At 37.2% G+C, this 15,489-nt stretch overlaps 1 protein-coding gene across 2 annotated transcripts in view; it reads left to right on the top strand.

Annotated features, from left to right (window-relative positions):
* Positions 1-15,489, top strand: part of LOC132303128 (uncharacterized) — a 32,252-nt gene extending 16,763 nt beyond the window's left edge. For both annotated transcript variants that reach the window (XM_059800238.1, XM_059800237.1), the window contains 2 exons: positions 3,872-3,950; positions 15,178-15,489. In XM_059800238.1, the coding sequence (XP_059656221.1) occupies positions 3,872-3,950; positions 15,178-15,275 (177 nt within the window). In that variant the 3' untranslated portion in view covers positions 15,276-15,489. The remainder of the gene's footprint in view (positions 1-3,871; positions 3,951-15,177) is intronic.

Raw genomic sequence — 15,489 nt, 5'->3', positions numbered from 1 at the left:
ACCCTTTATCTTTTAGAGCATTCTAAAAGCATCAATTTATATACAAGTATGTATATATATATATATATATATATATAAACAAGCCTGAAATCCCCCCCCCCCAAAAATAAAAAAAAAACTCTTTCATAGATTGTCAAATCTGATTAAGGGAGGCAGAGGGTAAAGTTGGCAATTTTTTCAAAAGAAAACTCTTTCATAGATGGAGAAGGAAACGTTTTGGATACCAATTCCCCATAAAATATAATACTATATATATATTGGTAATAGAGCTAAATTACCTAATGCAATGAGGAATGCGGCTAATGCCTATTGCTTACTGTCCTAGTGTGCTAATTTACAGCTGTAGTACAAATAAAAGGAGTGTGGTCATGTAAAAGTTAACTCAATTACTTTTTCTTTATTTTTATTATTTTTAAGAGAATACATGACAAATGAGAAGTCCTCTCTAACTCCTCTTTATTTAAAATTGTTTATTACTATGAAGTACTTAAAATAATTTAAGTAACTGGCTAATACTTTAAAGACTTATTGTTAGTTAAAGCTATTCTTTAACAAACTTTTGCTAAGAAGGACAAAAACCTTTAATAATAATCATGTATATTGTTGAATATTCTTTGTCCATGGAAGTGTCCCAGTGTCCGTGTTTGGACACTTATTAGATCCGACCTCTAGACACATACCCGTGTCCGACACCCGGTCCGAGTCCGGGTAACATAGGTTTTGCATACCCACCCATATAAGTCCATGACCTTCCCCATCCAGATCCGATGTGGGACAAGAACCTCTAACATTAAATATGGCCTTTTTCTCCATAATAGAACAAATTATGATGTGCCTAGGAGGTTGTGTGACAACAAGAAGAGACATGTTAGATTTAGCAAATTCAAATCTAGAAGATGACGATGGCATCAACAGACTTCCACTGAAACTTGAGACATGTTTTACCACCAAAAGATTATGACACAGCAGACAAACCTATCCAACTTGTTAGGTTATTAAAGCTTAGTGTTGAAAAAATTTGTAACAAAAGTTGGAGTCTCTGATTAAGTTGGAGTTGTAATTTACCACGGATCCATGGACTCTGAAGATATGGTATTTGAAGATAAAAAAGGTTGAGAAGTCTTGGACTGTAACTCGAGACTCTGATGTAGAGTTAGCACAAGGCCTAAAGTAGATTTAGAGGGGGATTGAATAGATTTTGTTTAGTTTAAACTAGAAATATATGATTTTTTTTTTTTTTTGTTTTTTACTTAGTTGGTACTCACACACACCCATGCCCTCCACTGAGGCTCAAACCTCTGACCTCCCTTTGGGAGGTAGGGGCTTGGTATCGCCAAGCCACTGGCTTGTTGGTAAAAAAAATATATGAATTTTAAATTGTTAAAATTATATTAGAAATCAATTAATTATGGAGAGTAAAAAGAAATAAACCAAACAGTCACACATGAACACATGAGTTTTACGAAAAATCCAATTGGAAAAAAAAAAAAAAAACACGGAACCTAATCGAAATAGAATAAATTCACTATTGGAAAGAGCTTACACTAGCTTAACCAAGTTATCTCTTGACACAAACTGATCCATTTAACTCATTTTCAGAGTCTCCATACACACTTTATTCTCTCAATAGATTGCGATCTGCTTCTCCACAAGAACTTTGATATCCTTTGCTAGTGGAAAGAGAATCAAAACACGGAACCTAATCCAAATAGAATAAATTCACTATTGGAAAGAGATTTACACTAGCTTAACCAAGTTATCTCTTGACACAAACTGATCCATTTAACTCATATTCAGAGTCTCCATACACACTTAATTCTCTCAATAGATTGTGATCCGCTTCTCCACAAGAACTTTGATATCCTCTGCTAGTGGTCTAGGTTTCTTGTTCATTGTGTAGAAACACTCGAGTGTTGTATTCTTTGTATGGCACATTAATAGTTGATGATCAACACCTCAACAACATACCATACTAGCAATTGTTACAAAGGTATGATTCTCGACATATGCTCTCAATGGTTGTGTAGGCCTACATAAGTTTGTTCGAAGCATAGTGTCTTGTCTATAGACCTCAAAGGGTGGAAGAGTTTAGGGTTAGAGAGTTCAAATCTGATTTGGAAACTGCTTTTCCACAACTCTCAATCAATCAATCCAAGTGTCGATGGATCAACACCGGACAAGTGATTCTTGATTAAAGAATGCTTTGGCCTTTTAACTATTTGAAGTGGGTTGATGTCAAAGTATGGATTCCAACTGAAGTAGCCAGATTACCTCTTGCAATAATATTTGGCCTTTCCATACTTTGTTTTATTCAATATGACCATTCTAGGTACTTAGAGAAATTTCGAAAGACATGACCTGTGAATCATTCAATGGAAAGTAAACATCTTCCACAGTACCTTATTCAACCGTCTAACCTCCACTTCCATCTAGGTTGGAAAGTTCACACCGGCTGTTTATTCGGCCGATTCGATTGATTGAACACCCTATCCTAATTGGAATAGGATTTGACTTTTCAAAACAATTTTAAGCATTCCAAACATGTTTTTATGGATCAAAACATGAAATTTAAAACTCTAGAATGCTTAATAAAATAGGTGGATGCAGGGTGAGTGCACAATTTTGAGAGTCGAATTTACCTTTCTGCTCTTGGATAGGTAATTCAGTCAACTTACCTAACTTAAAAACATAAACAAAAGTAAATCAAAATTACAGACTACTTGTACAAAATTCGCCAAAAATTATTTTGTGACAGTAATGTTACGACAAACGTCGCGAACCAAGAACAAATCAAGCAGAAAAGTAAACACGCCACACACAAAGAACACAAAGATTTACGTGGTTTGGCATGAAAGATTTCACTATGCGAAAATCAGGAGATTACAAGTTTCAGCCCCCAAAACCCTAGCTCTCTCTCTCTCTCTCCTGCGGTTTTTAGTGTTCTCCCTTTTCCCACTCGAAACGCTAATTGCCCTTAATATACTGGGCTACAAAAGTCCTAAACATGGTCCCAAGACCCGCAAGAGAAAAACTGGACAAATTTTTATTTTTTTATTTTATTTATTTTATTTTTTTTTTCCGCGGGCAACGGCTTTGGTGGCCAAAACCCACACAAAGTCCATTTTTCAGGCTGAAACAAAATTCGGGCCACAACTTCACAAGTTACAGAACGAACTTACAAAGGAATTGTTGTTCAACCTGCACAAAACTTATTTTATAACAAAATTGGCCAACAGCAAACAATTGATTTAACAAACACGGTCTCTCTTTGCACTGTGGAAGCTTTGTGCCAACTTTCGTGGTGGGAATTTGGTGATGCTTTTGTATAAGGTGGTCTAGTTGCTCTCTTGCTATTATGATGTTAGATTTAAATCCTTTGGTGATCCTTCCCAAAATGCATACATTCACAAACATGCAGATACACACATTTAATATTGCTATGGCACTTCTATGCATATTGGCCTACTTAATTCTTGGTGTCTAGTACGTGTACTTCTTTCGGGTCTAATATAATCACTTTTTGGACTTTCATGCTTGTCTAATATATAACTTCAAAGAGTTTTTGTTGAATAGCATGTGTGCACGAAAGGTTTGCATGGAATGCTTTTTTTATTGTGTAAAATGGGGAAAACATATATGCTTCTATGAACGACTACTTTTGGTGGACACTTGTTTGAAAGATGGTTATGTAATTGTTGACTGTGAGGGCAAACATAGGTTCATTTGAGGTTGTAAACTTCCATGCTTATTTCCATTTCTCTTTCTTTCTCTTGATACAAGGAATGAGGGATGTTATCAGTTTCACATTCCAATTTGCTCATTTTAGCAAAATAAGGCTCAGATCTATCTTCTATTTTTTCCTAATTTGCAGGACAAGTACATGCAGAACAGACTTGTGAGACTTGTATGTGTTTTTTTGCAGAGTCTAATCCGGAACAAAATAATTAATGGTGAGCAACCTTTTTACCTCAAATTAGAATTCCTGCTTTCTGAATTCTTAGAATATAACTAGTAGATAATTGCACATGCAGAAACCCTTCTAACTGAGCATTCTGTCACTTTCGTATGTGTGTGTCATGACTAAAATATATACTTTTGATGGCCATTGTGCCCTTGACCCATTTGTGCTGACCCAACTTTAGAGAACACAATCCATTACTCATATTTTGGATCAAAATTGAAAAAAAATCAAATTTCCCCTTAATAATGAAATTAAATGCTCCTGTCATCAATGCTTTACTTTTCCCTTTGTTGTCTCTATCGATGTTACATATTGTGGTGCCACCACACACACTCTCATCTTTGCTTTAACATTGTTAATGGCGTTGGAGCTTTCAATCTCGAGGGAATCGCTAAACCAGGGAGTCATAAATAATATCTGCATTCCTCCTCTTTGGAGCACCAAGTAGAGTGTAGTATTATAATTTTCTATGATTATCTTCAAATTGCTCTTTGATATGACAACTTTTGTTGGTATTGAGTAATTCATATTGAGTTCCCCTTTTGAACGCTTTCTAATACATTTTTACTTATCAAAAAAAAAAAAAAATTAGCTTTAATGTTGCCAATGGTGTGGGCTTGTTTGACCTCAAAAGCGATGGTATTGCGTTTTTCATTTAAGTAGCGAGACATGGGACACGGACACAATACAACGTAGATTCACCACCATGTCAAATTATAATTAAAGTAGGACAAGGCGTGTACATGGAGATATATTAACATAAACTTGTATTTATATGTAATCTATTGAAATAAACAGTTATAATACTGCAACTAAGTTTAATTTCCTCAAAAAAACTGTGACTCCCCTTGTCTTTGTCGGACAGACAATGTTTTTTTATTTATTTTTATTATATAATTACAGACATGTTATTAAATTATATATTTGATTGACATTTTTATACTCCAATTATTTTATAGTTTTTGGGTGAATTTTTCTCGTGCACGAGGTTTCTGCCATTGTGGTTCTAAGGAGGGTTAGATGTTCTTTGTTTCAAACCCGTGGTCACAATGGAACAACCTTACCGTATAAATTAAGTACATGCATGATGGTTGTGTGACTATAGTTAGAACCACTATGGGAAAAACAAGTGAATTTCCAATTATTGTATGCTTACATTAAGGTTCAGCATTAAGCCTATACTTTTGCCTTAGTTATGGATGAGTTGACAAGACACATTCAAGTTGAGATCCTGTGGTGTATGTTATTTCATGATGATATTGTTCTAATCGGTGAGACTGGAGAAGTAGTCAATGCCAAGTTGGAGGTTTGGGGGAAAGCTCTAGAATTAAAAGGACAGAGAAATAAAACTGAATATTTTGAGTGAAACTTTAATTTTTTTTTAGAAATTCATGTGAGAATGTAGTTAAGATTGAGGATCAAGAGGTACAAAAAATTGAGTATTTTCGTTATTCAGTATTGTAGCGGAAATGATAAAGAACAGGGTTAAACCCTTGAATTGACAAAGAACACACTCACAAGAGAGAAACTGAAATTATATTGATAATAATGATGTCTGCAGACTCGCATCTCTTGCCTTTATATAGGCAAGTCAAAAATAAAATTAAAAAGAAAGCATGTGTGAAATAATATAAAAGAAATTGCATGAAATAATATTAAAGGGGAAATCTGAGATTTGATGGAGTAGAATCCTCCTTAAATCTTGCAATGGAGAATAATATCTTCTATTGTTGGCAACTATACCAAATCTTGGTTAAACCATTGAATTCACAAATAACACACTCACGAGAGAAACTGAAATTATATTGATAATAATGATGTCTGCAGACTTGCATCTCTTGCCTTTATATAGGCAAGTCAAAAATAAAATTGAAAAGAAAGCATGCGTGAAATAATATTAAAGGGGAAATATGAGATTTGATGGAGCAGAATCCTCCTTAAATCTTGCAATTGAGAATAATATCTTCTATTGTTGGCAACTATACCAAATCTCCTTTTGACTTTTCCTTATTTATTTATTTTTTTCTTCTATTCTCCTTAACCTTTTCGGCCTTCCTAATTTGCGATGATCCTGTATGCTCAGATAATCGTGAGTGAGTTATTCTACATCAGTCTCCCTTGCGTAAAAAGAATGCGTCCCCGAGTTACCCGAATCTGGCGGATAATATTCATGTATGTCAGCCACATTGAAGGTAAATCAATCACATTGGCGTTGTCATTGATTTTACCATATTTCTTGGCCTTCAGCTTCTTGTATGTTCTCACTGGAAACCTCTCTTTTCTTAGATATGCCATAATTAGGTCCCCTTTTTCAAGTACTCTTTTCCTTCGTCTCTTGTCAGCTGCAGCCTTATATTTGGTGTAAGTTTCCTCTAGATGTTTCTCGACACTCTCCTGAGTGGTCTTAATGTCCTCAGCCATTTTCTCTGCGGCAACACTCTTCCCCGGCAACTTCGGTAAGGATACCAAATCCAAAGCAACTTTTGGAGGACAACAATACATAACCCGCAAAAAGGGATTTACCAGTGCACCTGTTAACCATGCAATTGTAAGCAAATTCTGCCTAGGCAACAGCAAGATCCCACTGTTTTGGTTTTTCTCTTGAAATACAGCGAATTAGATTTCCAAGGGTCCTAATCACTACCTCTGTTTGGCCATCAGTCTGGGGTGACCAATGATACTGAAATTAAGAGAGGTATCAAGTCTCTTCCATAAAGTTCACCAAAAGTGAGACAAAACTTGGTGTCACGATCTGAGGTAATGAACTGTGGCACCCCATATAAACGAACCACCTCCTTAAAGAACAAATTGGCCATTTGGATTGCATTGTTCGTCTTCTTGCATGCAATAAAATGGGACATCTTGGAAAATCGATCGACCACCACAAAAACAGAGTTTGCTCCTCGCTGCGTCCTCGGCAACCTTAGAACAAAATCCATTGATATATCCTCCCATGGAGCATCTGGAATAGGCAGCGGTGTGTAAAGGCCATTATTTTGAGATTGGCCTTTATTAGTTTGGCATATTGAGCACCATCGCACATGGTTCTCCACGTCATGCTTGAGATGCGGCCAATAATATCGTTCTTCTACCAGCTCTCGTGTCTTATCACGCCCTAAATGTCCGCTTAATCCTCCTCCATGCAATTCACGAACCACTTGCTCCCGCAAAGAACTCCGTGGAATACACAACTGATTGCCATTAAAGATAAATCCTTCCTGCATGTGCAACCCTTTAAAGGATTGGCTCGTCTTACTCGTTGCCCAAGCTTAGCCAAAATTTTAATCGGCCTCATATAATTCCTTCAGGCACTCGAACCCTGTGATTTCAGCCCTCATAGTCACTAAGAAAGCTGCTCTCCAACTTGGTGCATCTACAACTTTGTTCTGTTGGCTTGACTTGTGTTTTAGCGAGAAGGTGAATTGTTGGATATAAGCCGCCCATCGCGCGTGCATCCGATTAACACTATTTGGATTGTTAATGGATTTCAGTGCTTGGTAATTTGTAAGCAGCGCGAACTCTCGCTGTATAATATAATGCTCCCACGTATGCAAAGCTTGCACCACCACATAGAATTCCAACTCATAGGTAGTCCACTTCTTACGTGCTTCACTCAGCTTCTCACTGTAAACACTACTGGCCTTCCTTCTTTTGATAGAACTGCTCCGATTCCTACTATTGAGGCATCACAACCTGGAATTGCTTCTCAAAATCTGGAAGGACTAAGATTGGTGTTGTTGACAGTTTTTCCTTGATTAAGGCAAAACTCATCTCAGCTTCCTCTCCCCATTGGAATTTTCCTTTCTTCATGCATTCTGTGATGGGAGCCACAATACTACTGAAGTTCTTAATGAACCTTCAGTAGAACGTGGCTAAGCCATGGAAACTACGTACTTCTCGCACATTCTTCGGCGCAGGCCACTCCCGAATGCCATCACTACAAACTACATAGCCGAGGAATACTAGGCTTGGGCTCATAAAGCTACACTTCTTCAGATTAATGAACAGCTTATTCTTTTGCAAAGTTGTTAATACCTCTCTCAAGTGCAAAAGGTGTTATGCCTCTGTTTGACTATAAACCAAATATCATCGAAATAAACAACTACAAATCGACCAATAAATGGTTTGAGTACCTGATTCATCAACCGCATGAAAATACTTGGCACATTGGATAATTCGAATAGCATGACTAACCACTAATACAGTCCTTCCTTTGTCTTGAACGCCATTTTCCACTCATCCCCAGGGGGGATTCAGATCTGATGGTATCCTCTTGAGGTCCACTTTAGTGAAGACTTACGATCTCGCCAACATATCCAGCATATCATCCAACCATGGAATGGGAAATCTGTACTTGACAGTGATTTTGTTAATTGCGTGACTATTAATGCACATTCTCCAACTGCCATCTTTCTTCGATACTAGCAAGGCCAGAACAACAAATGGGCTCATGCTCTCCCAAATCAACCCTTTCTGTAGTAACTCGTCCACTTGCTCTTGTAAGATCTGACTCTCATTGGAACTCATCCGGTAATGTGGTAGATTTGGCTGGCTCGCCTCGAGCACCAAGTCAATGTGGTGCTGAATGTCCCTAATGGGAGTTAGACTATTAGGCAAGTTTTTCGGAACCAAATCACTAAACTCTTGCAGTAATGGCTGAACTATTGCTGGTATTGTAAAAGGAGGTTGTTCAACTACTTCCCCATTGCACATAACATCAAAGATTTCAGGGGCAATTGTTACTTCGCCCAGAATTCCTCACTGTTGATCAACATAACTGAATTTCCTTTGGGAAATTCGGCTTCTTTCAACGGACCCAAAACAATCTTATGACAATTCTTGTATTGAATATACACATTGTCTCTACCACGGTGAGTGGCATCAACATCAAATTGCCATGGTCTGCTCAATATCATATGACATGCATCCATGTCGACTACCTCACAACGCACCTCCTCTGCATATGCTTTCCCAATTGAGAATGGAACAGTGCAGGTTTCAGTTACTCACGTTTCTAGGCCTTTCTTGATCCATCCAATTTTGTATGGACGGAGATGTTTATCTGTTTTATGCCCCAATTTTCGAGCCATTGTTAAAGAAACAATGTTCTCACTACTGTCGCTATCAATAATAATGTCACATACCTTATAGTTGACAGTGTAACGTGTATGGAACACAATATGACGTTGCTGGTGCTCCTCTATCTTTGGCGTGAACATCAACCTCCTCACGACTAAAGAGTGGGACAACAACTTGCCATTGTCTCCTTCAATCACCTCTTCTTCTTTAAAGGTAAGGAACTCACCTTCCTCACCGTCGTCTTCCCCATGCTCGACCAAATTTACTGTCGGTCGCTTGGAGCAATTGTTGGATTTATGGCCAGGTTCTCCACATCGAAAATACTTCCCCAGACTTGGGTGTGCGTAGCAAGGGCTCCCCTTCCAGTAGGGCCTATGGGTGCTGCGGTTTTGGCCTTTGATGGAGCATCTCTAATGCCTTGCCATGTTGTCGGAATAGGGGTTACTGTGGTCTATAATTGATTTCTACCCGTAGCATGTGTAGGACGTAGTGTGTTATATGAACCATGGGATTGATTCTTCGACTTCTCCAGTAACAATTCTGCTCCTTTGCCGCCGTGACAATCTCAAACAGTTTGAATAGCGGTTGCAGCGCCACTTTCTCTTTAATATCCCATCGTAACCCGCCTTAAAACGGGCCGCCAAGCTAAATTCGGGTTCTACCAAGTTGTTACGGGATGACAATCGATAGAGCTCTTCAGCATATTCAACAATCTTTCTGCTTCCCTGTGTGCAGGATTGATATTTCTGATAAAGAAACTGCTGGTAATCAGGGGGTAAAAATTGGGCTTTCATCAACTTCTTCATCTTAACCAATGTACGTACCGGATCCTTACCCTCGTGTGCGCAGGTACTTTGCACTTGATCCCACCATGCTGATGGGCAGCCTTTCAACTTATAGGCCACTAGTTTGACTTGCTTCTCCTCCTGGATTTTCATATAGTCAAAGAAACGTTCAACTTAACTAATCCAGTCCAAGAATTCTTCAATACGAAGATGACCTTGAAATGTGGGTAGGTCAATCTTCATACGAAAATCCCTGGAATCATCAATTTCCCATCGACCTCGATAATCTTCAAACACCTGTACGGCTCGGCTTTCACCAAAACTGACATTTTCCTCATAGGTTGGCTAATCGGTGGGTTTGGGTTTCGATTACCAGCAGGATGTCCGTGATCACCGTCGTTGGGCAACCTGTTGTTCTCGCGGTTAAGTTTTACCGTTGTCAATCTCGCCAATACTTGACGCATAGTTTCATGCATATCAAGTAAGGTTCGATTAACGTTGGTCTGGAACTCAGTAAACTCAGCCCTCAAAAGAGCTACTCCATCACGATCACCGTCGTTGGAGGGGTTGCTTCCATCTCGTGAATCGGCCATCAAAACAAAGGCAAATCTTGGACTTGGAACCTTGCTCTGATACCAACTAACGTAGTGGAAATGATAAAGAATAGGGTTAAACCTTTGAATTCACAAAGAATACACAAGAAAGAAACTGAAATTTTTATTGATAATAATGATGTTTGCAGACTTACATATCTTGTCTTTATATAGGCAAGTCAAAAATAAAATAAAAAAGAAAGCATTCGTAAAATAATATTAAAGGGAAAATCTGAGATTTGATGGAGCAGGATCCTCCTTAAATCTTGTAGTGGAGAATAATATTTTCTATTGTTGGCAACTACATCAAATCTCCTTTTGACTTTTCCTTATTTATTTATTTTTTTCTTTTATTCTCCTTACCTTTTCAGCCTCTTTGATTTGCGATGATCTTGTATGCGCAGATAATCATGAGCGAGCTGTTCTACATCATTCAGACTCAATTATTCATAATGAAGGAGAAATTGGAGATGATATGAATCATAGAATCAAGGAAGGATGGTTAAATGGAGGAGTGCATCTGGTATATTGTGTGATTAGCGTATCCCCTTAAGATTGAAAGGGAAGTTGTATAGAACAACTTGTATACCAGCCATATTTTATGAGATAGAATGTTGGGCAGTTAGGAAACAACATATCCATAAAGTGAGTGTGACTGAAATAAGAATGGTGGGATAGATTTGCGGTAATACTAGAAAGGGTAGAATAAGAAATGATCACATTCATGAGATGGTTGAAGTAGAATCTATTGTAGATAAAATGAGAGAAAATCGGTTAAAATAGTTTGGACATGTGCAAAGATCTGTAAGTGCATCAGTTAGGAAGAGTGACATAGTCCACACTGAAGGTAATACTAGGGGAAGAGGAAGGCTAGAGTTAACGTGGGTACAATTAGTTAGAAAGGATATGGTAAAACCTCCCTATTTTCTCTACATTCCCAATGCTCTCTCTCTCTCTCTCTCTCTCTCTCTCTCTCTCATCAGCCCATCACAACTTTGATTGTCGAAAATATGCAATTAGTGCCCAAAAAACACGGTGATTAATATGAAATACAAGATAATAGAATAGAAGAGAAATGTGTAAAGGCTTGAGTAAGGCATAAACACTCGTTCGCAGTTTTAGTATTTATATATATATATATTTTGATAAGTAAGATTTCATGGAAGGCACCCAAGAGGGGAGCGCTCCCAGGAGAATATTAAAGATGCCAAATGTGACAACTATAGCTTTAAGCCATCCATAGTAAAATTATTGCATATTCAATGCCTAGACACGTATAAATAAAGTCAAATCGCATGATTCTAGCCTATCACATCTTGGCTAATATTGTAAGTTACATCCATGATTCTAGCTTATCATATCTTGGCTGACACTACCCCTCAAGTTGGCGCGTGGATATCTGAGACACCTAACTTGGACCGAACACAATCTTCTTAAATATATAGCCAACGACTATGTTTGGCTGCATTAAATTGACTAGCCAAGGCATAACCATGGCATTTTCACCAAACCACCGTGGATACGTCTTATCTGACTCTGGTATCTCCTCAGATCATAGACCATTAACAACCTATCCTCGGACCATAAGCAACCAACCTGTCTCCTCAGACCATAAACAATTATTACTCTCCTCTGATAATTTCCCTTCATATACATGTTTAAAATATGTAGATTGAAGGATCAACAATGTTTTCTTTGTCCATTCCTCTTCATACACATTTTTAAAATATGTAGATATCTGAGACACCCAACTTGGACCGAACACAATCTTTATAAATATATAGCCAACGACTATGTTTGGCTGCATTAAATTGACTAGCTAAGGCATAACCATGGCATTTTCACCAAACCACCGTGGATACGTCTTATCTGACTCTGGTATCTCCTTAGATCCTAGACCATTAACAACATATCCTCGGACCATAAGCAACCAACCTGTCTCCTCAGACCATAAACAATTATTACTCTCCTCTGATAATTTCCCTTCATGTACATGTTTAAAATATGTAGATCGAAGGATTAACAATGTTTCCTTAGACCATTCCGCTTCATACACATGTTTAAAATATGTAGATGAAAGAATCAGCATTGTCTTCTTAGACATTCTTCTTCATAAACATGTTTAAAAATATGTAGATGGAAGAATTACCAAAGTCTCCTCAGACCACAAGCCATAAAAAATGTCTCCTTAGACCATTTTTGAATGGGTGGTGCCGAACTCGCAACGCCCTCATTGCGGTCGGATCACCTTGGCTATGATACCAAGAAGAAATACAAGATAAAAGAATAAAGGAGAAATGTGTAAATGATTGAATGAGGCATATACACACCTTCAAAGCTCTAGTATTTATATACTAAAAAGAGCACATGTTAATATTACAATAAAAGAAACCGAATAAAATCATTGCATATTCAATGCCTAGACATATGCATAAATAAAGTCAAATCCCAAGATTCTAGCCTATCATATCTTGGCCAACACTCCCTCTCAAGTTGGTGTGTGGATATCTGACTATCATATCTTTATAAATATATAGCCAACGACTATGTTTGGCTGCATTAAATTGACTAGCCAAGACATAATCATGGTGTTTTCACCAAACCACCGTGGATACGTCTTATGTCTTATGTCTTATCTTACTCGGCTCGTATCTCCTTAGACCATAAACCATTAACAATGTCTCCTCAGACTAGAAGCAACCAACTTGTCTCCTCAGACCTTAAACAATTATTATTGTGTCCTCAGATCATTTCCCTTCATACATATTTTAAAATATGTAGATGGAAGAATCAACAATGTCTCCTCGGACCATTCCTCTTCATACACATGTTTAAAATATGTAGATGAAAGAATCAACAGTGTCTCCTTAGATCATTCTCTTTCATACACGTGACATGTTTAAAAATATGTAGTTGGAAGAATCACCAAAGTCTCCTCAGACCATTCTTGAATTGGCAGTGCTGAACTCGCAACGCCCTCATTGCAATCGGACCACCCTGGCTCTGATACCAAGAAGAAATACAAGATAAAGCAATAGAGGAGAAATTTGTAAAGGCTTGAATGAGGCATAAACACTCATTTACAACTCTAGTATTTATATACTAAAAAGAGCACATGTTAACAATACAATGAAGGAAATCGAATAAAATCATTGCATATTCAATGCCTAGAAATACGCATAAATAAAGTCAAATTCCATTATTATAGCCTATCATATCTTGGCTAATATGGTAAATTACATCCATGATTCTAGCCTATCATATCTCGGCTAACAAATATGAAGATGATTAATAAGGTCTTGTATAGTATTCAACTAAATTATACCCAGAACTTAAATTTAGAATGATTATGAAATTCAACGCAAGTGAAATAATGTGTGCGATTTTGACGCTTGTATTAAATGTTTATTTAATATTCATATTAAGTATTTAAATTTTTTAAAATATACATTAAAACAATAATTTATTAACAATACGACCAAATTTATCTAAGGGCATTTTTGTCATCTTGAAATGGGAATATTTGCCATTACAATTAGTGCAGGGTTAATTATGTCATTCTAGTGTACCTAAGGGCAATTTTGGTATTAGAGTTAATATTTCTAACGGCTTTAACGGTGACTTACGGCCCGGGGAATCTGTTATTTTGACCAAACCACAGGAGGTTGACTACAGGTTTGACCAAAATTTAATCTATGGGTGAAAAACCCAAAGTGTATGGGAGGTCAGGTAATTTACCCCTTCTTTTTTTTTTTCAGAGAAAAGGTTGGACACTTTGGAAGTGCGTATATTTTTTTCAAGATTGTTGGACTTGACTTCTCGTGGTTGTGTTTGTGTTATATAACTCTTGTATTGGGTTGTGTGTCAGACGTGTCGGCCAAGTGTTTGAAACAAGTTTGATATAATGAAATTGAATTTTAAAGTACACACATCCAGGAAGTTTTAGATGTGTGTTTACGAGTTTCCATAAAGTGACGTGTCCGACATGTGTTTGACACTGACACATCACCTTTATAGAAGTGTCGGTGCTTCTTAAGCTTTCTTGTTTTGTAGCGCTAGAACAAGTCAGGGAATTTCAGATACTGGTACATGACACATGATAATATAGAAATTCAACTCAGAAAAATCAATTGATGAATCAAAAAGTTCACTACATAAAATCTTATGAGAAATGTAAAATCCAGTTCAACAGATTTGAGAATGATGGGACCCTGGGGCAATTCCACAACTGGCCCTATCAATTGAATAAAAAAGGCTGAAAGATCTGATACCAGTTTCCCTCAATCACGGCCTGGTTAAGATTACTCTGCATTCGAAGCTTCCCTTAAATTTCTTCAACACCGTCCTTTCAGAGCCCCGTCAAACAAAAAATAGAAATAGAAATGCATTTTTAGTTCTAATTCAGTAGCCATCCTCGATTAATTTTATCTGTTAATATATAATCACATGCTCCAATAAAGCTCTATATGCATGAGAATTAAACGTTAATTTAGATTCTTTTTTGTTTTTGTTTTACATGCCCTTCTCCCTATGACTAAAGTTGAACAAGATGATTAAACTGAAAGAAGCACGAAACAGGACCTCATAATATAATTTACAAAACCTAATAATCACAGCCAGGGTTATTGAATTGGGTACACGTGTACCTTTTGGAGTGCAACATTCTTGCACTTACATGCCTTGGATGCGTATCATTAATGATTTGTGCTTGTATTGTCACTAATGCTTTTTTTTTTTCTTGTTTAATGATGATTTGCAGTTCATGATCTTTTCATCGAAGTCCAAGCCTTTTGTATTGAGTTCTCACGGATTAGGGAAGCAGCTGGATTATTTAGGCTCCTTAAAACCTTGGAATGATGGATATTTTCTATGCTTATTTTGTTTCTTTTTTTTAGTCTAACCAATTTTCTTCTCTACCAATGTTCTTTTCATATTGTAGATGATAACATTGCGATCTAAAAGAGCCTAGTTAGTGCTTCCTCCTACCATTTCTTCGCCTTGGAATTTCTGTTATCCAGTCTTTTGTACACAATAAAATGAGAGTTTATTGCCCTGGTGGCCTTTTCGCGCA

The sequence above is a fragment of the Cornus florida genome, unplaced genomic scaffold, assembly GCF_030987335.1.
Source record: "Cornus florida cultivar Cherokee Brave unplaced genomic scaffold, ASM3098733v1 CherokeeBrave_3.0.0_Hap2_Chr04, whole genome shotgun sequence".
Lineage (NCBI taxonomy): Eukaryota > Viridiplantae > Streptophyta > Magnoliopsida > Cornales > Cornaceae > Cornus > Cornus florida.
Note: the sequence above shows the minus strand (reverse complement) of the source record. Positions and strands in the feature narration are given on the sequence as shown.